A 23527-nucleotide genomic window follows, 5' to 3' on the forward strand; every position below is an offset into this window, starting at 1 on the left:
GATCCCACCTGGAGTTGCCACTGGGGCACTGGGCCCCGGTGGTTTGCTGGGCACTGGGGGCATGCTGGCAGCCGATGGCATCCTGTCGGGCCAAGGTGGCCTGCTTGGTGGAGGCGGTCTCCTTGGTGATGGAGGACTTCTTGGAGGAGGGGGCGTCCTGGGCGTGCTCGGCGAGGGCGGCATCCTCAGCACCGTGCAGGGCATCACGGGGTAAGGAGGGGCCGCTTGCTCCCTATCAGGCCCCCTGATGAAGCTCAAACCATGGGTGGTCGCCTGCAGAGGCCTGGAGTTGGAGGAGGGGTGGAAGAGGGATGGGCTTCGGAGCCCGTACACTTCAGGGCTTGGCCTCAGGCCTGGACATCTTGAGTCTCAGGTTGTGTGACTTGGGGTCTTGAGCTCAACCTTTCATATCTGTGTGTGACTCTGGGCCGTGCTTTTCATCTCTCTGAGTCTCGGTTTCCTCATCTGTAGAATGGTCATAGGAATATAGTTTAAGGGGAAAAGCCCAGGCATTTAAGATTATACATATATACTAAACTTTCAAGTATGCCCAGCCTCCTCCTCATATTCACTATTTAATCCAACAAATACTTAAGAGCTCTTACTGTGTTGGGGGCACTGTGTTGGCACTGGGGACACGGCCCGTTGGTTAGCCAAGAAAAGACACATCTCTTGTCCTCCCGGAACTTGCTGGTGGGGTATATGGGCATTGATAAAGAACCCTGGAAATGCTCATACAGTCAGAACAGTGCTAAGAAGTTCATGGAGAAATGGGGGTGAGTGTCGTGCGGGAGGTCAGGGGAGGTTTCCCGGCAAAAGAGGACCGTGAGCTGAAATCTGAAGGTTATGTAGGAGGGAACAGGCAAAGAGGGGCAGGGACAAGCAGAGAGAATGTCATCTTTACAGGAAGAAAAATTCAAAGGAGTACATGGAGATGCAAGCAGCGGGTCCCCGGGCCGTGGGAGGATGGCTCGTGGCATTTTTTCCCTCTGACTTCCCTGTGTTTTCCAAGTCCTATCCATGAACCTCAGGTCTCTTTAGAGTCAGGAGGAATGAATGGGGCGCAGAGAAAGGGGAAGCGAGGGAGGGTGCTCCCAGGTGAGCGGGGTGGCGGGCAGCGGGGTGACTGCCCTCCGTCCTGTGCAGGCTGCGCATCGTGGAGCTGACCCTCCCGCGGGTGTCTGTGCGGCTCCTGCCCGGCGTGGGCGTCTACCTGAGCCTGTACACCCGTGTGGCCATCAACGGGAAGAGGTAGTGGCCCGGGTCCTGGAGGGGTCCTCGCCCACCCTATGTTCTGGCTGGGAAATCTCGGGCGGGTCGTCTAAGTGGGCATGTCTCATACCTTTGGGCTCAGGGCATCTGTGGTCCCTGTCCGTGGTGAAGGCAGGCTGCGCGGTGGTTAGGATCTGGGAGGCTGGAGTCAGGTGACGGCCTGGGTTTGAGTCCTGACTCTTTCAAGCTGTGTGGCCTTGGGCCTGTCCCTTAATGTCACTGAGCCTTGGTGTCTTCACCTGTAACTGGTATAGTGATATCTCCTTTTCCAGGTGGCTGTGGCCACAAATGAGAGGAGACAAGGCAGTAGCCATGGCCTTTTGCATTGATTTCTCCCCCTGGGACGAGGTCATGGCTATAAAGGCAGGGCACCGGGTGGTCACCTTGGAAACCGGAGTTCATACACAGAGTTCATTCGTTGACCCCTGGCCCCAGCCTTGGAAGCTCTCTTAGGCTGAGGGTGAGATAGAATGGTTCACAGATGACTTGGAGGACCAGGGGAGCCTTCCGGTGTGGGATCCCTAGAGACGAGCAAGGGGAAAAATAGACGCATAACAGCGAGGGGCAGGGACAGCAAGGACTAAGCCCGAGGTGGGAGCGCCGGGCAGGCCGGGTGAGGCCGTGCTGCCTGGAGGGTGGGGGTTGACTCTGCCTCCCTGGTCCCATGGTCTCCTCCAGTCTCATTGGCTTCCTGGACATCGCCGTGGAGGTGAACATCACGGCCAAGGTCCGGCTGACAATGGACCGCACGGGTTACCCACGGCTGGTCATCGAGCGCTGTGACACCCTCCTGGGGGGCATCAAAGTCAAGCTGCTACGTGGGTGAGTGGGCACCAGCGGGCAGTGGGGTGCCTTGTGGGGAGGGAGTGGTCTGTCTTTGGCAAACCATATGGTTAAGAGAGGAGGCTCTGGAAGCAACCTGGGGTTCAAACCTCAGCTCTGCTATTCCTTGCTGTGTGACTTTGGGCAACTCTGTTGCCCTCTCTGAGCTCCAGTTTCTTCATCTGTGAAATGGGGGTAATTCTTTTTCCCTTCAAAATTGAGGTAATGGATGTAAAACACTTAGTGACTAACCTGGCACATTTTATGAGTTTATGCATGTATATCTAACAGGGCTCTGTATACATTGGTGCCCCAACTCACAGGGAAATTTCACAATTGATTCTGTCCAATGTGACCTTGGTCAGGGGATGAGTTTTTCCTATTACAGACGCCCCACAAAGTGGCCAGGTCTCCATCCTCTGTCCGGAAACGTTTCGCGTGTCCAGGTGTTGGCTGGTGCCTCGGCGGTGGTCTGGGATGAGGGCCGCTCAGAGCCGAGTCCCTTTGTCCTCACTCCCCGGCCCTCGTGGTGCAGGATCCATCTTCGGCTTCTCTCTGAGGCCTCTGGCCCTTGATGCTTCTGCTCCTGTCTTATCGCTCTCCCTGCCCTGTCCCCCCAGCCCTTGCCTCAGCTAGACTTTGGGAGCAGAGAAACTCATTGTGTGACTGGAGCCCCGAAATTTCTACTTGGTGTGGGACCCCCTGCGTCTTTGTTTCCGCTCCAGGGCGGGTGAAGGCAGAGCTCACCGGCCCCTGGTGTTCTGGTGGGGACGGGGAGGGGGTGGGAAACACACAGAAACCTCACGGGTTTTTTAATTCACTAGGAAATACATGTGGTAATACGCAGTCAAAAACATAAAATGGTAAAAAGGCAGCGTCGGGAAGAGCCCCTCCCGCGCCGTCTCCCTTCTGCCCCCTTCTCGTCAAGCTCACCGTGGTTGTTTCTCGATTCTCCTTCCAGTTTCTTTGTGGGTGAAGGAAACATGCGTGTGATTGTCATCCCCACCCTCATTTTAACACGGATGGGCACACACGCTATCGACAGTGTTTTGCTTCTCTTCTCTCTTTCCGTTTACTCTCTTTGGAGGTTTTTCTGTGTCCAAACCTGGAGAGCTTCCTTATTGTTTCCTTTTTACGGCTGTGTAATAGTCCATCGTCTGGACGAACCATCGTTTATTTGCCCAGTCCCCTAGTGTTGGACACTGCAATTTGTCTAATCTTCCCCAACAGATAAGGTACAACGAATAACCTTTTACCTATGCCCTTTCACACGTGGGCCAGTGTGTCTGTTGGATAATTTCCCAGAAGGAGAAAATAGTCTGCGGCCTGAACAGACACAGATTAACTTCAAACTGTCTCCCAAAACACATGCACTCACACACTCAAACACACACATGCACACGGATAAACATGCATGTGCGTTCTCACAGGCCTTATCATCCAAAAAGAATTGGAACCAGGATAAGGCCCCTTAAAAAGGAGGCCAAAACGCATAGTAAGCTTGGGGGAAATGACCTAATTAGGATTTGATCTCAAGAAACGCTTTGCTTTGTCAAACAGACACAGCCCTGGGTGGTCGGCTGCAGCCTGGGCAGGGGCGCACAGGCGGGGCAGTGTGGGCGTGGGGCGGGTGGAGGGGCCCGATTCGTCAGGGGTCAAGCTGTCAGTGACTTTTGTGCTGGATGGCCATGTTCCCTTCATCTCCTCGTCACTGCAGGGCCTCGAGAAACAAATACCTGTCTGTTACAAGTCTGTCTGTCTGTCTGTGTGTCTCGTCAAGGCCTCCGTAAATAGCCGGCAGGTTAGGAGAGCTGGTTTGGAGCTGGGTCATGCGCTAGAACTCCTTGGGGTCACGTCTTGGACCTCAGTTTCCCTGTCTGTAGGGTGGATCGAGTCTCCCAATCTTTCAGTACCCACCCCTTGTGTTCTCGTGGACCACACGAGCGCGTTCCATGGGCCCGTTTTTCTCCTTCCCTCCCGTCCGTCCACAGACATTTATTGAGCGTCTGTGTTTATTGAGGTTCCGCGTCAGGAGCTTGGATAAAGGGGTGCGTTCATTTCCCTTTGGGAAGATGACGCAAAGCTGCTGCGAACAGCCCATCGGAAGGGCAGACGAGCAGGAGGGGACGACCTGTGCAGTCAGAAATGAGGAGCATCCCAGCCTGGGCCTGGCCCATAGTAGAGCTCAAGGAGCATTTGTTTGTTGAATGAATGAATGAACGAATGGATGGATGGATGAGCGAATGAATGAGTAAAAAGCCAAGCAATTTGCCTGGGGCAGCCTGTCCAGCCAGATGTGGGTGATTGTACACTGTTCAGAGCCTGGGCGAGGGCCCCGAGTGTGGACAAGCCTGAGCCACTCCTCGTCTGCCCCTCTCTCCCCAGGCTTCTCCCCAACCTCGTGGACAACTTGGTGAACCGAGTCCTGGTCAATGTCCTCCCTGACTTGGTAAGAACTTGTCCCGGGACGGGGAGCACGGAGCACAGACTCTCCCCAGGCTGAGGGGCACAGTGCAACCTCCATCCCTGTGGGCGCTCAGGTGACCAGAGGGTGGAGGGAGCTGGGCAGCTGGGGCACGTTCCTGGGGCTCTGGACGGCCCTGAGGCACACGGAGGGACACGTTAGTGAAGGGACTAGGAGGTGGGGCTTGAGAACCGCACAGTCCTGGGTTCGAATCCCAGCTCCCGCCCTTCCAGGTGTGGGACATCACATCGCCTCTCTGTGCCTCAGTTTCCCCACCTGCAGAGTGGGGATGATGAGGGACCTTCTCCACAGGGTGGGGGAGGACAGGGCCCAGCACAGAGTGGGCGGCCAGGAGACAGTAGCTGTCGTCATTGTCCCTCGGGCCTCCCCCCCCAACCCCCTGCACCACCGCTGAGCGTCCTGCCTCTCCCTGCAGCTCTGCCCCATCGTGGACGTGGTGCTGGGGCTCGTCAACGACCAGCTGGGGCTCGTGGACTGTAAGTCCTTCCTGCTTTCCTCACAGGGCCCATCTGGGCGGCTGGCCTTGAGCCCTGGTTCTGCCCTGGCAGCCGAGTGGACTAGAAGAGACCCTGCCCCTTTCCCTCATCTCTAAAATGAGGGCTCAGCTTCAACCCCTGGAGGGACAGGCAGTGAATACAGGAAACACCGCTGAGACTGTCCAGGTCCTCAGAACCAGGCTCCACCACCACCCCTGAGCCAGGATTTCTGGGTGAACATTCCCAAAGGCAAGCCTGCCCCATAGAGTTGTGCCATTCATGCACTGCCTGATTCCAAGGGCCTCCTTTCATATAGACCATAACATGATGGCGGCACCTGAGTTGTGCAGTGCACAATCTCTACAGCCATACAGGGCGGCCCTCTCTGATGTGCTCCCATTTCTCTGCGACTCCAGGCAGTTTGAGGATGTCTTTCCCAGACAGTAAAATCCTCTCTTTTTGTGGACAGTCACAAGGGAAGAAGAGCCCAGAAGGTGGGGCTGTTCTTCACAAGCAGTCAGGGAAATGCCAGATCCAATGAAACACCACCTTGTGGAACCCTAAAACCTCTTCCCTAGTTTACACTTCACAGTTTACAGAGCTTATCAATATCCAGGATCTCATTGCTCACCCCCAGTATAGTCCAAGGAGTTGTCTTAAGCCCATTTTACAGAGGAAGAAACTGAGGTTCAGAGAGGTGCACTGTCTTGCCTGAGGTCACGCAGCAAGAAAGAGGCAGAGCTGAGATTTGAACCCAGAACTCTTGCTCTTTCCATGGTGTCTGGAGCTGGAGCCTTGTCACCCCACCCCCTCAGGGTGCAAGGAGGGAAGGCATCCAGGTGGGTGAGGGGGACCTCTCTGTGACCCCCCCCCACTTTGCCTGCAGCTCTGGTTCCTCTGGGGATATTGGGAAGCGTCCAGTACACCTTCTCCAGCCTCCCGCTTGTGACTGGCGAATTCCTGGAGCTGGACCTCAACGTGAGTGTGTGGGCTTCGGGGCAAGGGAGGGCGGCCTGCTCCCCCCAGGCTGGGTGTGAGCGAGAGGCCCCCGGGGCTTCTGCTGGATGCCTGGGAAGCAGCATTTGAACAGAGCCCTTTTCTGATCAGATGGGAATCTTCTAGGGGCTGTGTTAGAAAACACGACCACAGCCAACCCTGCTCACTCTGTGTCAGGCACATTCCTAGTGCTTTATGCAGAGTGACTCAGTCTATCTTCACAACAACCATTTAAGGTAGGCACTTTAATTGAGGAAACTGAGGCCCAGAGATGTTAAGCCACTTGTCCAAGGTCACACAGCTAATAAATGCGAACCTGGGATGTGAACCCAGGTAATCTGGCTTCTAGCTACTAGAGCCGCTGCTATGGGCTTGGGTTTGCTGGAGGAATGAGTCTGGCCAGTAGTGAGCTAGTGTGCTGGTAAGCATCAACAACCAGCTCTCTGTGATTTTTAAGAGAAAGTCCTGATTTGTAGCATTCGCTGATTTCCATGGTACAAATACTCCCACAATGGCCAATTTCAAGCTACCATCATGACATCACTGAACTTGGAGTTGGGAGGAAATGCGTGGAGTTGGCTCTGGTGAGCTGGTGTGAGCTGGCTCCAGCACACCACGGAATCTGGCCCCTAACTGTGCACAGGCGCCCACACATATGTCCCTCCCCTGGGCTGCACGACCCGGGGGCCTCCCCACGTTCTCTGTCAGATTCAGAGCTGCAGGTGCACACCCGGGCTGTCACGTGCACAGCACACCTGTGCATACGTGTACACACACACCTGCTGTATTCATAAACACTGGCCACTCAGGAGATGTTCGTGGACTGCCTGCTGTGTGCCGGTCTCCGGGCCGGGGCTGAACGGGCAGTAGCCAGCAAGGCAAGATCTCCGCCCTAGTGGAGCTTGCGATCTGCTGGAGGGGATGGGCCGTCCACTAGTCACTCAAATGAATATACAAGTAGAGATCGTGAGCGCTGTGAAAGAGGGTCCCAGGTTATCAGAGCCTAGAGCTGGGGGATGTGATGTGCCCAGGGAGGTCATGGAGGGCTTCCTGGAGAAGGTGACTCTTGAGCTGAGACCTGCCGTTTGAGTGGGACATAAAAAGAGAAGAGTGTGGGGGAGGGAACAGCACGTGGGAAGGGCCATGGTGGTTGTCCTGAGGTGGCGACTGCACTGCAGACGGGGGGATGGGGCACCGTGCCTCAAAATGAGGTGGAGAGGTCCCCGGGGTAGAGCACACAGTGCCGTGTAGGCCATGGAGACGGTCTGGTCCACAGAGAGCAGATATGCTAATGTGTATTGTGCGGGTGCATAAACCTGCTAACTTGTACGGCAGGGCTGCAGTGGGAGAAGCTAAGTCATACGTGTATTTAAACACACAGTGATCTACCACGGCTATAATTATAAGTGATCGTAAAGCAGGCACTGCAAGAGATTCCATTCCATCCTGAACTGAATTTATGGGGGCCTTAAATGAAAGAGTCACTCAGATCCAGCGGGTTTAATCCAGGAAGGCTGCCTGGAGGCAGCTTCAGGGCCTCACCCCAGCCATTGTGCTCCCTCCTCCACTCTTCTCCCGGCACCTCTCCCTGTGACCTATTTCCTCTGTGCTTCCCCAGACTCTGGTTGGGGAGGCTGGAGGGGACCTCATCGACTACCCCCTGGGGAGGCCGGCCATGGCTCCCAGGCAAAAGATGCCGGAATTGCCCCCCATGGGCGACAACACCAACTCCCAGCTGGCCATTTCTGCCAACTTCCTGGGCTCAGTGCTGACTCTCCTGCAGAAGCAAGGGGCGCTGGACATTGACATCACCGATGGCATGGTGAGTCACGGCCCCATCCAGGGGTGGGGCGGGCTGGGCAGCAAGCAGCTCCCCGTTGATCCTCTCTTGTTCCCATGGCCTCCGGGAAACTGCTTTAAAGCAGGAACTTGACGCATCTCCAGTTCACGGATGGGCACCAACTACGTCAGGGTCACCAGAGCGTGGATCCTGGGCGCGGCACCGACACGGCCTCAAACAACCTCCAGCCATAGGCGAGAAAGCTTCTCCCTAGTCATGCTATTTAATTTTATCCAATCCTTCTTTAAAAGTATAATATATATTCATCCATATGGATCTCAGTGTAGATGTTTACAACCCTTTTACTTGGTAAATATTCATACTAAGTAACTAAAAGATACGTAAGAATCGAATACCCTTTGTATGTTCCAGAGTCATTTTCTCTTCAAATCTTTTCTTTTGAAAATTTTCAAGCCTTCAGAAAAGTTGCAAAATAGTACAATTAGTACCCAAATATCCTTCACCTAGATTTACCAGTTCATATTTTGCTATATTTGCTTCATATCTATCTATCCATCCATCTGCCTACCCACCCACCTACCCATCTATCATCTATCTATCATCTATCTGTCTATCTATCTATCATCTATCTGTCTATCTGTCTATCTATCATCTATCATCTATCTGTCTATCTGTCTATCTATCATCTATCATCTATCTGTCTGTCTATCTATCTGTCATCTATCTGTCTATCTATCTGTCTATCATCTACTTGTCTATCTATCTATCTATCTACCTATTTGTTGTTGAACAATTTGAGGTTTTGGAGGCATCATGACATTTCACTCCATAAACTTCAACATGTATCCTAAAAGAACAAGATATTCTCAGGGGCCAGCCTGGTGGTGTAGTGGTTAAGTTTATGAGCTCTGCTTTGGCAGCCCAGGGTTCCTGGGTTTGGATCCCAGGCGTGGACCTGCACACTGCTGATCAAGCCATGCTGTGGTGGCGATCCACATACAAAATAGAGGAAGATTGGCACAGATGTTAGCTCAGGGACAGTCCTCCTCAAAAAAAAAAAAAAGAAAAAAGAAAAAAGAACAAGATATCCTCCCAAAAACCATCTTAGGAATTATGTCAGTCTTTGATTCCATCAGGAGGAAAGTCTCCATCTGGGGCCAGTATATAGTCACCCTCTCTTGCATTTTAAGTGTCCTCTTTTTAACCAAGAGAGAGCAGGACTCATGCCCACAGCCCTCCACTGACAGTGACATCCACGTTGTCATCTCTTTCTGTCACGTGGTCCTGGCTTCCCATGTTTCAGCATTTGAGGTGTTAACCTCAGAGTAAGTTGATTTAGGGAAGATGTTAAGTGAGAATCGTACAGGTGGTTCTGGGATGTGGCCGAGCCGTGCATTTGGTGGGCCTGGGTTGTGCGCATGGACCACTGATGCTCACCTTGTTTTAATGAGGAGTCGCGGTTTCAGAGGAGAAAGAGTCAGTCTTGCCGCTGCCCTCTAAGTCTTGCCTGTGGTGAGCTTGAGTGGCTGGCCCTGTGCACTCAGCCACCACATGGCTACCATGGTCTGCGTGGCGGCCGCTGTTGGACGGTAGGGCCTCCCAAGGGGTCTTTCGAGGGAGAAGAGGCCCCGACTGGCTGCCTGGAGCGCGTGGGGGTTTCATCACTGCGGTCGCCACTCCTGTCTGTGCCCGCAGCCTCAGGGGCTCACCCGACCCTTCCTCTCGTCCTGCAGTTCCAGGAGCTCCCCCCGCTCACCACGTCCACGCTGGGAGCCCTCATTCCCAAGGTACGTAAGGCCGCTGCGTCCCCTTGTCTTCAGCCTCACCCTCCTCCCAGGAGCCGAGTGGGAAGGGAAGCCCCTCAGTGCTAGGGTGGGCTGCTCTGACCCCCACAGGGGAAGGCAGTGACAAAGGGATGGAGGCCAGACTCTTAGAAGCGGGGCATGGGGGGGTCGAGGTGCAAAGATCCTGAGCTCTAGCAGTGGACTGGCCTGCACAGGTCTAATCCTGGCCTGGCTGCTTCCTCGCTGTGTGTCTACCGGCGAGAGTCTTAACATCTCTGAGCCTTAAGCGTCCTCATCTGTCAGAAAAGGATGCTAAGTCCTGCTCCACAGGTTCATCTAGGAGGGTAGAGGAGGTGGAGGAGATAACGCGTGTAAAGATGCTGACCCAGGACCGGGCACATACGGTGCACGGCGGCTTAGAAGGAAAGAGCCAGATCTTTGGAGCAGATATGAATTTGAGTTCCCGCTCAGCACGACCGAACCGTACTACCTGAGGCCAATGACTTCCTCTCTCTGAGCCTCAGTTTTCTCATCTGGAAAATGGGGCACCAATGCCCACCTCACAGAGTGGCTGTGGACCTAGGCACAGAGCAGGGGTTTGATAAATGTTAACTATTATTGTTCTTGTTAATAATAGCATTTTTTTTTTTTTTAAAAAGAGCAAATATGCTCTTGTCGGATTAGTGGCAGAAGACAGATGGAGAAAAGTTCTTTCTGATCCCAGTTCTTGTCCCCACTCTGGTCCCAGGCCTGTCCCCCTGCACCTGGCAGCAAAGAGCTTCTTAAGTAGTAAGCGTTATACAGGTGTGAAGGATTGGTGTCATCTGCAGCCATTTTAGACATTTTTCGTCTCTTTTCTCCCCGTGCTTTCTCTTTCTGGGTGGATCCGAGGAGGCGGGAAGGGGGACCAAACTCAACAGATGGTCACTATCGCCCTCGTGTGGTTGAGAGGTGAATTGCAGGGCACCGTAATCCAACGCCATAAACAGCGGCAGCTCTGGGAGGCTGGAGACTCCTCACCCTCTTGGACCTGTTATTTATTGGGCCACTTCTTGTGTGCACTACACTTTACAGTTTATGACCATTTTAAAGAATCCATTCTTTCATTTGGTTCCAATCATCCCCTCATCCATGGGGCCAGAAGGGATGAGCAACCCATTTTACAGATCAGGGTAACAGGCTCAGAGAGGTCGCACCATGTGGCAGCGGCACAGGTGGGCAAGAGCGGAGGCCAGGCCTTGTGGTGGGGCTGAGTCCGCAGCAGGGAGGGTCCAGTCTGGACGCAGAGGAAGGTGTCCTGGAGACCCAGGCTGGGGTGGGCACCGCGGGGCTCCTGCTGCTCCGGGCAGCGAGGCCGAGGCCGCCTCTCAGGTCCCCATGACGACATGCTGCTCGTCCCTGGAGACTCTGCATGTTGGGGTGGGGGGTGGTTGGGGCACCAGGACCCTCGGGGGAAGCATGCTGAGAAGCCCCTTGTGAAAGCTGAGTCCCCATCCTCGATTTGTTGAAAGCCAATTTGCCACGGGGCGAGTCCACTGAGGGGTCAGTTGGCTGAATTTACTAGATTTGTCAGTTGACCGAGAGCTTCTTCAAAAGCGTTTCATCCTGAACGTGTTCAAGATGATGGACAGAGTCTTCTTAGGACCAGGACTCCCTCTGCTGCGTTGCGTATGGAAAAGTTTCCATTTAAATGGATTTATTTTTAAAGTAATTTTGTGGTTTCCCCCATTTATTTATGCTCATTTAATATGTTTTAAAAAAATGTTCCTTAAAATTAATTTTTTGGTAAATCAGTTACTTAGCAAAGATGGGAAACTGGTGATTTGATCAATCGTCCCTTTGGCAAATGAGCTTTTCGGGAATCAATTTACAGTGAACGGACTCGGCACTCTCCCATCGGGGGTCTCTGGTGACCCCAGGAAATCCAGGCGAGGGCGGGCTGTGCCCTGCTCTGGGACTTCACTGGGACGCCCCGTGTCGTGGGCTTTCTTGTTTCAGGAAGGGCGTCCAGAGGTGGCGGGAGGGGAGACAGGGCCCAGGTTTCCGAGTCGCAGCCCTTCTGAGACCTGGGCTGGAATCTCAGCAATCCTGCTGGCCTCGGGCAGTTTGCCTGACGTTCCCCCCTCAGCCTCAGTTTTCTCATCTGTAACAAGGAGAAAAAGTACCCCATGGAGTGGTTGGGACGGTTCAATGAAGTCATGCGTGTCCAGGCGACCCCACGTTGCTCAGTGCCAGGTCTGGACCATTTCCAGGCACTGAGCTCGAAGCTTTGCCGGCTTCATCACATTTAGCTCTCACGATGACCCTGTGCGAGAGGCTCGGAGCGGCCAGTTCCTTCTTGCCCAAATCCGGCAGCAGGTTGGAGCCTCTGCGTGTGGTTTGTAGGACCCAAGCGATGCTGTTGAATCCGAAAGTTTGCAGTGTGGGACCCCGTGCTATGAGTTTAGAGGTTGGCTGACAGCCCCCCGGGCACCCCTTCTGTCCAGGGCCCCGCTCACCTGGCCTGGTGTCCACATACAGGTCTTCCAGCAGTACCCCGAGTCCCGCCCACTCACCATCAGGATCCAGGTGCCAAACCCACCTTCAGTGACCCTGCAGAAGGACAAGGCTCTGGTGAAGGTGTTCGCCACCTCTGAGATCATGGTCTCACAGCCCAATGACGTCGAGACCACCATCTGCCTCATTGATGTGGTGAGTGGGGATGTGGGCGGCTATGGGGTCTCCTGGAATCCACAGACCCCTTCAAATCCCCATAGTCCCCCCATAGTGGCTATGAGCTCTGGGGCCAGGTGATCTGAGTCAAATCCAGTCTTTAGCACATCTAGCTGTGTGGCCTTGGATGAGTCACTCTCCCTCTCTGGGCTTGATTTTCTCCTTTACCACATGGGGATGGCAGCGGGGCATAAACAAGTTGCTCAGACCAGTGCCTGACATACCGTAAGGGCTCCAAGTGTTGACGATTATTATTCTTACAGGTTGTATACCACAGCGTGTGGCACAGTAAGCCCTGGTCACGCACTCTGCAATATTACTGAGGACCTCCTGTGTGTAGGGCTTTCTGCTAGACGCTGGAGAAAGAGGAGATAAGACAGATGGTCCCAGCTTTCTCATCCCTGGTACCTAGCAGGGGACAGATACAAATACAATTTCCACGTTATTTCGTAGAGAGGAATCCTCTTAAAATCACGTTACTCCCCTTTGCAAAAGCTAATCTCCTAACAATGGCCCACCGAGTCCTTCCAGCTCATCCCCTGGTCATCTTTCAGGTCCCTGCTGTTCCTCCAACACGCCAGACACAGTCCCGCCCAGGGCCTTTGCACATGCTGTTCCCTCTGCCTGGAATGCGCTGCCCCCAGATATCTGCATGGCTCTCTCCCTCATGTCCTTAGGTCTCTGCTCAAATGTCACCTCCTCAGAGAGGTCTTCCCAGACCACCTGTCTGAAATGTCCGCACCCTTCCCGTCTCTCTCCCTGCCTCCCTTGCTTTACTTGGCTCATAGCCTCAACCTGACATTGTACAATGCCTGTGTCTGTTGGTCTGTTGCTGGGCAGAGATGCGCGCTGTTGCGTTACCGCCCGAGCCCCAGAGCCTCGCACAGCCCGGCATACAGCAGGTGCTTGGGATGTATTTGTTGAAGGAACGTGTTAGGTTGTAAGCGCCCTTTCCTTCTCCCTGGTTAAAGCTTCAGACTCAGACACTCAGGGCTCTGTCCTGTCTGCCGTGGCTTCCATCTCTCCCCCTGGGGCTCGAGGCTAAACGAGCCGCCTCCAGTCTGGAAGTGGCCGTTCTCGGCTGGAGCATGCGTGGAGTCCTTTCTGGGCAGCGTCAGAGGACAGATTAAAAGGGCTGATTCTCGCCCGGGGAGTGGAGACGGCTGCCCTCATCCACTCCCTTGTTGATTGGCCCCTGCTCTGTGGAGAGGTTTCTATCAACAGCCCAAACGTTTGTTAGATCCAGCTCAGAACCCTGCCATGACTCCCCAGTGCCCCAGCATGCAGCTCTGACCCTTCTCCCACCCGCTAGCCCTCCCTGGTCTGGTCCCAGCCCACTCCAGCCTCCTGGAGCCCCCTCACCTGCTCACTCTCTCTGTCCCTCTGCCAACCTCTTTCCTGCCCCAGGGCTTTTGCACATGCCCTTCCCTCTGCCTGGAGCACCCTCACATACACTTTTTCACCTGGCCCAATCCTGCACATCCTTCAGGCCTCAGTGCAGTCGCATTTTCTCGTGAAGGGATGGACTGATTTCCACGCCCATGTAGGTCCCTGCCATGTACATCAGAGCCCCCAGTCCTTCTCTGTCATTCCAATTATTGTTAGCATTATTATTACTAATAACATCACCTGAATGTGTTGGGAGCTTTCATTTATTTTTTCATAAGACCAACTTATTTTATTTTATTTTGGGGGAGGCAGGAAGCAATAAGGGATTTTCCTACAACAAGGCTTCTGCTGGAGAGGGAGTCGCGTCTGGACCTCTCCCGCCCTCTCCTGGGGGGCGGGGCAGTTATGATTGGCAGCAGTGATGCCCAATCCCATCTGCAGTGCCTCATCTGGAGGAGGTTCATAGACTGCGGGCCGCCCCAGACCCTCTGAGCAGCTCAGAGAAACTTGCTGAGACACCCCCACCAGCCGACCACCCGCTGGCTTCCTGGGAACGTTCACGCAGCCCCTGCTGCGACTTACTCGTGAGCAACAGTTAATGTGGGCAATTTATTATCCCCAACTCCTTCCCTCTGGGGATGGGGGGAGCCCATTATATGGTGAGAGTTGATGGGGGTCTCGGCTTAAGAGAGGAGTTGGACCAAGACCTCAGGGAACAACCCATCACTATGCTCGGTGCTAATGAAGCACCTGGCCGGCGCCTTGCACACAGCGAGCCTCAGCCAGCGACGGCCGACGATGAGGGCAGTGACCTTTCGTCCCCCTTCCCTTTCCTCCAGGACACAGAACTCTTGGCCACGTTTTCGGTGGAGGGCGATAAGCTCATGATCGACGCCAAGCTGGACAAGTAAGGAGGTTTGCCGCCTCGGTCTCCTGCTCCTCGGAGGGGTCTCTTTGGTGCTGCTGTGTCCTGGGTCAGGTCACTGGGGGCCACCACGGAGGGCTTCGAGGTCTCCGGGCATGCCTATTGGGGACGTGTAAATCCAAGAGGCTGCAGAGGTGAAAATGGGCCATGACTGCCGAGACCACTGGCACGAGCTGGGCAGGGCGGGTGAGGCCGTGAGCTTAATAGAAGGAACTGACTGCCAACAACGACGTCAATAATAATAACGATGCTGGTGATGATGAGGTGCCAGGCTCTGCACTAGGTACTTGTAGGTATTATCTTGTTTATCCTTGCAATGGTCCTGCAGAGTCAGGGCTATTTTTCTCTCATTTTAAAGAGGAGAAAACCAGGCTCAGAGAGGTGGATTTACTTACTCAGAGCCACACAGTGAGAACAGAGAGGGGCTGTGAGCCAACCCAGGTCTGTCCCACCTGGAGCTGCCGTGAATGGGACAAGCAGAGGCTTTGGAGCTAGGCAGTGTGGGTTCAAACCCTAATGTGACCACTGCTGCGTGACACGGGCCAAGTGATCCTGCCTCTCTCACATTCTGTGTCCTCATCTGAAAATGGGGACCATAGTCTCTACCTCACAGGACTCATAATAATAATAATAGCTATTGTTTATCAGATGCTTTCTGTGTGCCAGGTGTTGAACTAAGCCCTAAATGTGTCTTTATTCATTTAATTTGTGACATCAGCCTTTGGCAGGAAGTACTATTATTCTTACCATTTCAAGATAAACGAGACTGAATGTAAAATTCTCAGCATGTGCCTAGTTCATTGTGGGTTTTTCTTCGTATGACAAACATTTATTAGTTAACTGAGGCCCTGACAGTGCAGAGTGAAACCTCGAACCCAGGCCTTGGGCCTCCCTGCTCAGAACAGTGCAGGAGCCAAGAGCCAGGCTCAGGGTGTGAGTCCGGGCTCTCCCTCCCCAGCTCTGTGCCTCAGGTCCCTCCTCCACGGGGTTGCTGGGAGGGTTGAGTGAGGCACTGATGACGGCTCACGCATGCGTGGCGCTCCCCAGGGACCAGGCATGGTTCTAAGGGCTTTGCTTAAATTACCACATTTAGTCTTTGCAGCCACTCATTTTGCAGAGGAGGAAACTGAGGCACAGATAGGCTAAGTACTTTGGCCAAGGGCACACAGCCAGTAGGAGGCACAGTTACGATTTGTGCCTTATGTTATGGAGTATGAGGCCTCGGCATCGTGTCTGGTGCATAGTTAGTGCTCAATACATGGAGACCAGCATGGTTCTTATTAACTCCCCCCAGATCGAGGGGGGTCTTCGTGAGGACGTTGGTGGACGGGCTTCTGGTCGTTTACTGCAATGGGGCCCCTGTGATTCTCAGCCACTGACTTCTTCTAAGAGCCTGTTTTCTTCATCTGCAGGACCAGCCTCAACCTCAGAACCTCAAACGTGGGCAACTTTGATGTAAGTGCCAAGCTCGGGTCTAGGGCGAGATCTGGGGATGGAGCCCCATGAGGCTGGCTTCCCCCTGGGCAGTTTGTGAATTCCAAAGCGTTGGCGTCAGGGCTGTCAGGGCTTGTGTCACAGATGGGGAAACTGAGGCCCACGAAGCCAGCAAAGGGCAGAGTACAGCCTCACAGCAACCTCTATTCTGCTTGTGGTGCTGTCTCATTTTAACTGACTGCTCCCAGGGAGGCAACTTGGCCCAAATCCCTCCGCTCCAGGGTGTGGAGGCAGTGGGGGCAGCCGCGTCCTCGGGACCCCTTCCTCCCAGGCTTCAGGAGTCTCAGCTTTGCCGCTGACCCTTATGTGACCTTGGGCAATACCATCCCACTCTGAGCCTCAGTTTCCTCGTCCATAAAACAAACAGGTGTGGATTTATTTCTAACCTCCCCTTACCCCCGTGTTCTGGAATTCTGCTTTTCTAAGAGTTCCTGAGTCTGAGACGCTCCTAGTCTAGGATTTGGTCCTGTTTCATCTCTTTGTTCATTCTTGTGTCCTTCACCCCACCTAAGGCCTCAGAAATGCTCGTTTTCTTTTATTAATTGACAACGAAATAGATGCTTGCTTTCTGGGAAAAGCTTGGGTAAGGTTTCCACATGTGCAGGGAAAGTCAAACCCATTGTTTTGCTCATTTCTGAGCTTTTCTAACCAAAACAATCCATGGAGTTTGTATTGCCAGCTTCGTTTTTTAGACGGAGAAACTGGTGCCCACAGAAGGGCAGCCTCACGGCTGGTTGGGGCGGAGCTGGGACCAGAACTCAAATCTCTGGATCCAAGTGGAAGAAGGAGCTAACGCTTAACGTGAAATTAATGAATATTTATGGAGCAACAGAGATTGTGCACTGGGCACTCAATTAAGGGTTTTTTTTTTTTTTAAACAATATTTCTCTTTTAATTCTAACAAAAAAACTTACAATTTGGATACAATTATTAGCCCATTTTCCAAATAAGAGAGTCAAACACAGAGAAGTTAAGTGACAAGCCCAAGGTCACAGAGCAAGTAAGAGGCAGCGCTGCGTCTCACGCTCCTGTCTCTCTAGGGCCCCGTGGTCCTCCATCACGGCAGGTGATTTACATACAAGAGCCTACATTAGATTTTCACATCCACCCTATCAGGTAAGGATTATTCACCCCCATTTTCAGATGTGGAAACCAAGGCTTAGAGAAGTCGAGAAAGTGTATGAAAAGGCTCAAAGCCACACCTTTTACACCGTCTGCCTGTAATCCTCACTGAATCCTTGCAAGTTGGGCTTACTGGCCCATTTTAAAGCTGAGGAAACTGAGGTCAGAGAGGTAAGGGAACCTGCCCAGAGGCCCTTGGAGGCTGAGCTGGGTTGGGAACCTGGAGTGTTGGCTGTGGGGCCCATGAGCCTTCTGTGACGCTGTGGTGGCTTGAGAGAGAGCCACCCTAGACCTCGTGCTCTGTGCCTTCCGGGGAGGAACTGGGCCTCCCTCAGTCCTTGCCTCACCGTGAGCCTTGGACCAGCCTGCCCGGCTCTGGGCCCCGCCTCCCCATCTGTGCAGAGAGCAGGCAAACCACGTGTCTCAGAGCTGTCCAGCTGAGTGGTTCTGATCACTTGGGGCCCTGACTGAGGCTCCTCGAGCCTCCCAGAGCGGCTCTGGGGCTTCCTCTTGGGCCTCAGGGCAGGGCCTCAAGTAGTGAGCCTGCCGCCTGGGCTGAGCTCTGCTTCTTCCCCTGCAGGTGGGCCTCATGGAGGTGCTGGTCGGGAAGATTTTCGACCTGGCGTTTATGCCCGCGATGAACGGTGAGAGGGTGCCTGTGCCTCCCTGGGGGCACGTGGCTTGGGGACACAGTGGCTACTGGTTTGTTGGGCCTGTTTAACACACAGCAATTCTACCTCAGTAACACTTCTGAGAACTTCTTTCTAAGCTTATTTATTTAAGCCTCTGAATGCAAATGTTGCCCCAAGGGTCCATCAACTTCCTTATTTACTGCTTCTGCTGTGTCCTTTTTTTTTCTTATTTGGCTGATTGTTTTGTTTTTCTGATTATCTATGTAAAATTCTGATTACATGTGAAATATATATGTATGTATGTTTTAGAAAGTTCAGAATAATTTAAAAAGAAAATCTCACCGCCCAGAGGCAATTAATCTTGGTATCTGGGCATGGTTCCTTCTAAACTCTTCTTTCTGCTTTTTTTTTCAACACAGTCCCAGATATTTCCTGACTTATTTCGTATGTGTTTATTTTTAATTGTGGTAAAATATGCATAATACAAAATGTACCTTCTCAATCATTTTTAGGTACGCAGTTCCATATTGTTAACTATATTCACGTTGTTATGTTCCTGACTTATTTTTAATCATGTATTTAGTTTTGCAGGGACTATGTGAATGTGTTAGTGTTATAAAAAGTTCAGCCAGTGCAGATAAAGCTAACGTTGCTCTTGCCGATATCCCCAGCCTCCTAACCTGGTGTCTGCCCCTAGGCAGCCACGTTATGGCGTAGAGGGTTTTCTTGCCCAACTTCATAAAAAGAATAGACCGAACGTGGTTCCTCCTCTTGGTGGCGCATCAGGGACATTATCAGGAAGCTGCTCGTTGACCTGTGGGGCCACTGGAGGCTCCATCCTAACCCCGTTGCAACTGGAAACCTCAGTCCCCAAGCCCTCATGCTGGTCGGCCCCAAGCTCCCTCTCCCTGCTTCCACTTCGTGGAGGAGAGGATAAAGAGGGGTCGCCATCAGCCCTACCAGCCGGGGCTCATTCGGTAAACTCTAGATGTCAAATAGACCCTCACTCTGGGAACTGATGCCAGAGGAGGCTGAATCTCAGTCACAGGAAGGCGCTGGTCACCAAGCCCGGACACGTTCCCCAGCAGGAGAGGACGGTGTCAGGAGCTGGACTGGGCTGGGCTGAGCTGGGGGGCAAGAGCTGGAGACCCTCGTCCTCGCTTGGTCTCTAAGAGGTGGTGTGACCTTGGCAGCAAGTCCTTCAGTCTCACTATAATGCAATTTACTTCTTAAAAATGAGAGAGTAGATTAGATCCATGATTCCCAAAGTGGGTTCCACAGAAAATTAGTCCCACAAGATACTCTGAGAAGGGGGTTCCATGGCCAAGCAGGTTGGGAAACACTGAATATAGGCCACTGGGGTGGATTCTTGAGCTCCTTAGCTCTCTGGAGTCAGCAAGTCTGTGTAACTTCACTTAATCCGGTTTCCTCCACCTGCCTTCTCCTCCCTGCCTTGTTTCCTTGGTTCCTTCTGACTTTCTTTCTAGAACATTAATCAGCAGGTCTACTTGGGCTCTGACAGTCTAAAAACAAGCAGTACCTCCCATGGCGGTCCCTTCCCGCAGCCCCGCATGCACCCTTCCGTGCCACATGCAGCAAACATCTGTCCCCTCCTGGGCCAGCCCCGGGCTGGGTGATGCTGGGGCAACAGTCCTCGCCTGCAAGAAACTACTGGTAGAGGCGAGGCGAGACGTGGAGACAGAGAATTAATATTTTGGGATTTCTGTGGCGGGGGAGTTCAGGAGGAGCGGCCGGAGCCCAGAGTGGCTTGGCCTGGGGTGGAGGAAGCCTCACCGAGCAGGTGACATCCAAACAGCCTCTCAGGGGAGGCTCGCAGCTCAGCAGGTGGGCAGGAGGCGCTGCAAGGGCAAAGGCCTAGATGATAAAGGAAATGGCTCGTCTTGCAGATATTGGTGGCTTCGGTAAGGCTGACACCTCTTGCCTGACCTTGTTTGTTCACAGCCGTGCTGGGCTCTGGCGTTCCTCTCCCCAAAATCCTCAACATCGACTTTAGCAATGCGGACATCGACGTCTTGGAGGTAAGGAGACGTAGGGCTCTGTTCTGCTTTCCCCTCCACGCCCAGGAATTGGGAGGAGGAAGGGAAGGGAAGGGAAGGAAAGGTTGGGGCAACAGAGGCCTCTTCCTAAAGGATGGGGCCGAGGGGACAAAAAGTCAAAGCCATTAGGAAACCTTAAATGAAGCGTTCACATCCGCCATCTCAATTAGTCCTCATGAGAGATGTCGTTGCCCCCATCTTACAGATGGCAATGCCGAGGCTCAGAGCAGGAAGGGGCTTGCCCAAAGTGAAACTGTGACGTAGTTCATTGGAAGAGCTTTTGTTAAGCACCTACTGTGTGCCAGACAAAGCGCAAGTGGCTGGGGATACAGCAGTGAACAAAACATGTACAATCCTGGCCCTTGCAAAGCTCTCCCAGCCAGTGGGGAGACGGGCCTTAGGGCCAATGTTTCTGAAATAATTGCTAATTATAACCAAGGCAGGTGCCTTGAAATTCAAATGCAGGGTGTCTTGTTTCCATTATAAAAACCTCATGCGCTCAGTATCTGAAATCTGGAAAATACAGAAGAGATTAAACAAACATATGTTTATCCTCCCAGATATATTTGCAACCCAGAAATTACCGCTTAGGACATTTTGCTGTTTGTCGTTCCGGTCTTTCTGGAGTTTTATTTTTAAACATCACTTTGACTGGGGAGTCAGCGGAACACTGGAGCTAACGAAGGAAGGCACTGGAGCCCAACAGCCTGGGTTCAAAGCCTGACTCTGCCAGTTTCCAGCTGGGTGACACTGGGCAAGCTACTTAACTTCTCTGAGCCTCAGGTTTATCCTCTGTAAAAAGGGGCTAATCATAGTACCTACCTGTTGGGATGCTTTTAGGATAAAGTGAGATTTTGCACGTAAAGTGCCGTGTCCAGCCCCTGGCACACAGTGAGCACTCTGGAGTGTCCGCCATTATCAGTGTCTGCATGATGACAAAGAATGCTGCCGTGGACATCTCGGGGCACTTTCTGGATTCTGGATTCAGGATTCAGGGTGTTCCTTAGAACAAACTCCCAAAAGTTCGTTCTGGGCCCTTGCCCCAGATGGATAACTTCCTTTCCAAAGGTCGCGCTATTCACACCGCCTCCATCAGGGTGCAAAGAGCCCAGCTCCTCACACGCCTGCAGCCTTGGGACTCCGCAGTCGAGGGAGGTGGGCAGAGGACAGATGCAGGCTCTGGGACAGTCCCCAGGGATGCCTGTCCTAGTCCCCCTTGTCCCTGATAGGAGCTCAGCACTGCTCTGAGCACCAGTTTCTTCGTCTAAAAATGGGGAGCAATAATACTCAGCTCATGGAGTTTGCGGTGAGAAATTAAATGAGATACAGCATTTTAATGTTGACCGTTATTCACTGTTAAAAAGAGGTTGGGAATATGAATTGGATTGGCACAAATTGATCATCATCATCATCATCATCATCATCTCTACCATTTACCAAGTGTGTGCTGTGCCCCCATGTCCTATTTTATGTGCATTTGGGCCTTCCCACAGCCCTGGTTGATGTTTGTCCTCACATCATAGGTGAAGGACCTGAGTATCAGAGAGGGTAGGCCACTTGCCCAAAGTCACTCAGCTAGTGAGAGGTAGAGATTGTACTGAAATGATAGAGGCAGCTGCAACCAGTGGTTCCTACCCAGGGCTGTAGTGGAGTCCCCTCCCCAGCCAGAGGGCCTTATGAAATTAGTGGAGATGAATTTTTCTGTCCTGAATAATCATGATTGAGTATTTCATATCAAAATACATATTATTTTATTATAAATTACTTACCTTTTATTTCTCCTTTATATTCCAATAAGGGAGTTATACTGGTTTTTTAAAAATATATGTGTAAGTAGATTATTTAATCTATGATTGTTACTTTGGAACAATAAAGGAGATAACTCTAACACTGTAATAAAGTGTAAAATGGGGTATCAGGTCTGAAAGGTGGAGAACCATTGGTTTAGAGAAGACTCAGAGGGTCTTGAAGGCCCTCTGTAAATGGGAGCTATTCTCTTTCTTCTTCTAATTTATTTTTGCATCTAGCCATTTACTTTGACTTTTTACTCTGAAATAATTTTAGACCTACAGAAATGTTGCAAAAATAGTATAGGGAGTTCCAGAATACTCTTCACTCAGTCAGCATCTTATACAACCAGAGTGCAATGATCAAAACCAGGACATTAACAATAACACAAACCTATTAGCTCATCTGCAGACCTTATTCACGAGTTTTCCCACTAATGGCCTTTGTCTGGTTCGGGACGCAGGATCTGACTTCACATTTGGCTGTCAATCTGTGCCTGTTCCTCAATTTTCCTTGTGGTTTTGACTTTGACATTTCCAATTGGTCTGGCCCATTTTGTGGGATGTCCCTCAATTTGGTTTGGACTGATGTTTTCTCATGATTAGATTGAGGTTATGTATTTTTGGCACGAATGCCACCAAAGTGACCCTGTGTCCTTCTCAGGGCACCATATCAGGGTGCATGATGTCAATGTCTTGTTCCTGGAAATGTTGACTTTGACCATGTGGTTAAGATGGTTCCTGTTGGGTTTCTCCACTGTTACTATTTTCCTTTTGTGACTAGTAAATAAATACCTCGTGGGGAGATACTTGGAGACTATGCAAATATCCTGTTTCTCATTGTGCTTTCTCCCACTAGTTTTGGCATTCATTAATGGCTCTTGCCTGCAACGGTTATGCCTGTGGTGTTTGCTGCATGGTGATTTTCTATTTCTGTACTTCCTTTTACATTTATTAGTTGGAATTCTGCTGTCAGGAAGAGCCGTCCCCTCTCCCCCCTTTATTTATTTACTCTATTATTTCTATCAGTATGGACTGATGGGTATTTATTTTGTTCTATGGGTTAAATCTATTACTTTTATTATTTATTTTGTTGTAGGTATTTTTAATCGTGAAAACTGGATTTTGGAAGTGTGTAGAGAGGGACTCAGGCACACTTCTCTTATTTCGGGGAAGAAGGAGATGAGGGGCAGAGAGGAAAGTGTCTTGTCCAAAGTCCCCTGTCCAGGGCAAGCTAATGACACAGCTAGGGTGATCCTCAGGCCCTTTGACCCCAGTCATCACTGCTGTTCAGAGTTACGGCTTCTCAGAAATGTGACCTGCCCCATCGAAGGCAAGTGACTGTCTGGCTGAGGGTGTAGCCAGAAGCCACCCCATGCACTAACCAGGTTCTCTGTTCCGCCCTCCAAGGACCTCCTGGTGCTGAGCGCCTGAGCGACACAGGCAGAGACGCAGTCCTGGAAGAGGCCTGAACCAGCCCTGGGAAGGCTCGGCCTGACGCCGCCCGCAGCCCCGAGTCCCTTCAGACCCTCAAACATGCCCCTCCCCAGCCCCCCAACCCTCATCTCACCTGCCCCCACACCAAGAAAGGATCCGGCCGTTGTCCCCATTGGCAAACAGTCCCCTCCACAGTCAGTCCCATGGTCAGCCCCCGCAGAGGGAGGGAGGTCCCCTCCAGGACCGAGGCCTCTCCGACTCCGAGCCGTACTCCACGCTGCATGCTTCACACTTTCAATAAAAGATTCCACTTTCCCTGCAGTTGTGGCGAGTCTC

At 52.2% G+C, this 23527-nt stretch overlaps 1 protein-coding gene across 1 annotated transcript in view; it reads left to right on the top strand.

Annotated features, from left to right (window-relative positions):
• Positions 1-23500, top strand: part of BPIFB4 (BPI fold containing family B member 4) — a 24911-nt gene extending 1411 nt beyond the window's left edge. The window contains exons 3-16 of the mRNA XM_046678037.1: positions 6-210; positions 1147-1251; positions 1951-2094; positions 4480-4543; positions 4995-5055; positions 5942-6033; positions 7670-7873; positions 9586-9639; positions 12157-12327; positions 14577-14644; positions 16075-16117; positions 17859-17922; positions 19873-19949; positions 23165-23500. Coding sequence (XP_046533993.1) covers positions 6-210; positions 1147-1251; positions 1951-2094; positions 4480-4543; positions 4995-5055; positions 5942-6033; positions 7670-7873; positions 9586-9639; positions 12157-12327; positions 14577-14644; positions 16075-16117; positions 17859-17922; positions 19873-19949; positions 23165-23188 — 1376 coding nt within the window. The 3' untranslated portion in view covers positions 23189-23500. The remainder of the gene's footprint in view (positions 1-5; positions 211-1146; positions 1252-1950; positions 2095-4479; positions 4544-4994; positions 5056-5941; positions 6034-7669; positions 7874-9585; positions 9640-12156; positions 12328-14576; positions 14645-16074; positions 16118-17858; positions 17923-19872; positions 19950-23164) is intronic.
• The last annotated feature ends 27 nt before the right edge of the window (positions 23501-23527 follow it).

Source organism: Equus quagga, chromosome 12 (genome assembly GCF_021613505.1).
Source record: "Equus quagga isolate Etosha38 chromosome 12, UCLA_HA_Equagga_1.0, whole genome shotgun sequence".
Classification (NCBI taxonomy): domain Eukaryota; kingdom Metazoa; phylum Chordata; class Mammalia; order Perissodactyla; family Equidae; genus Equus; species Equus quagga.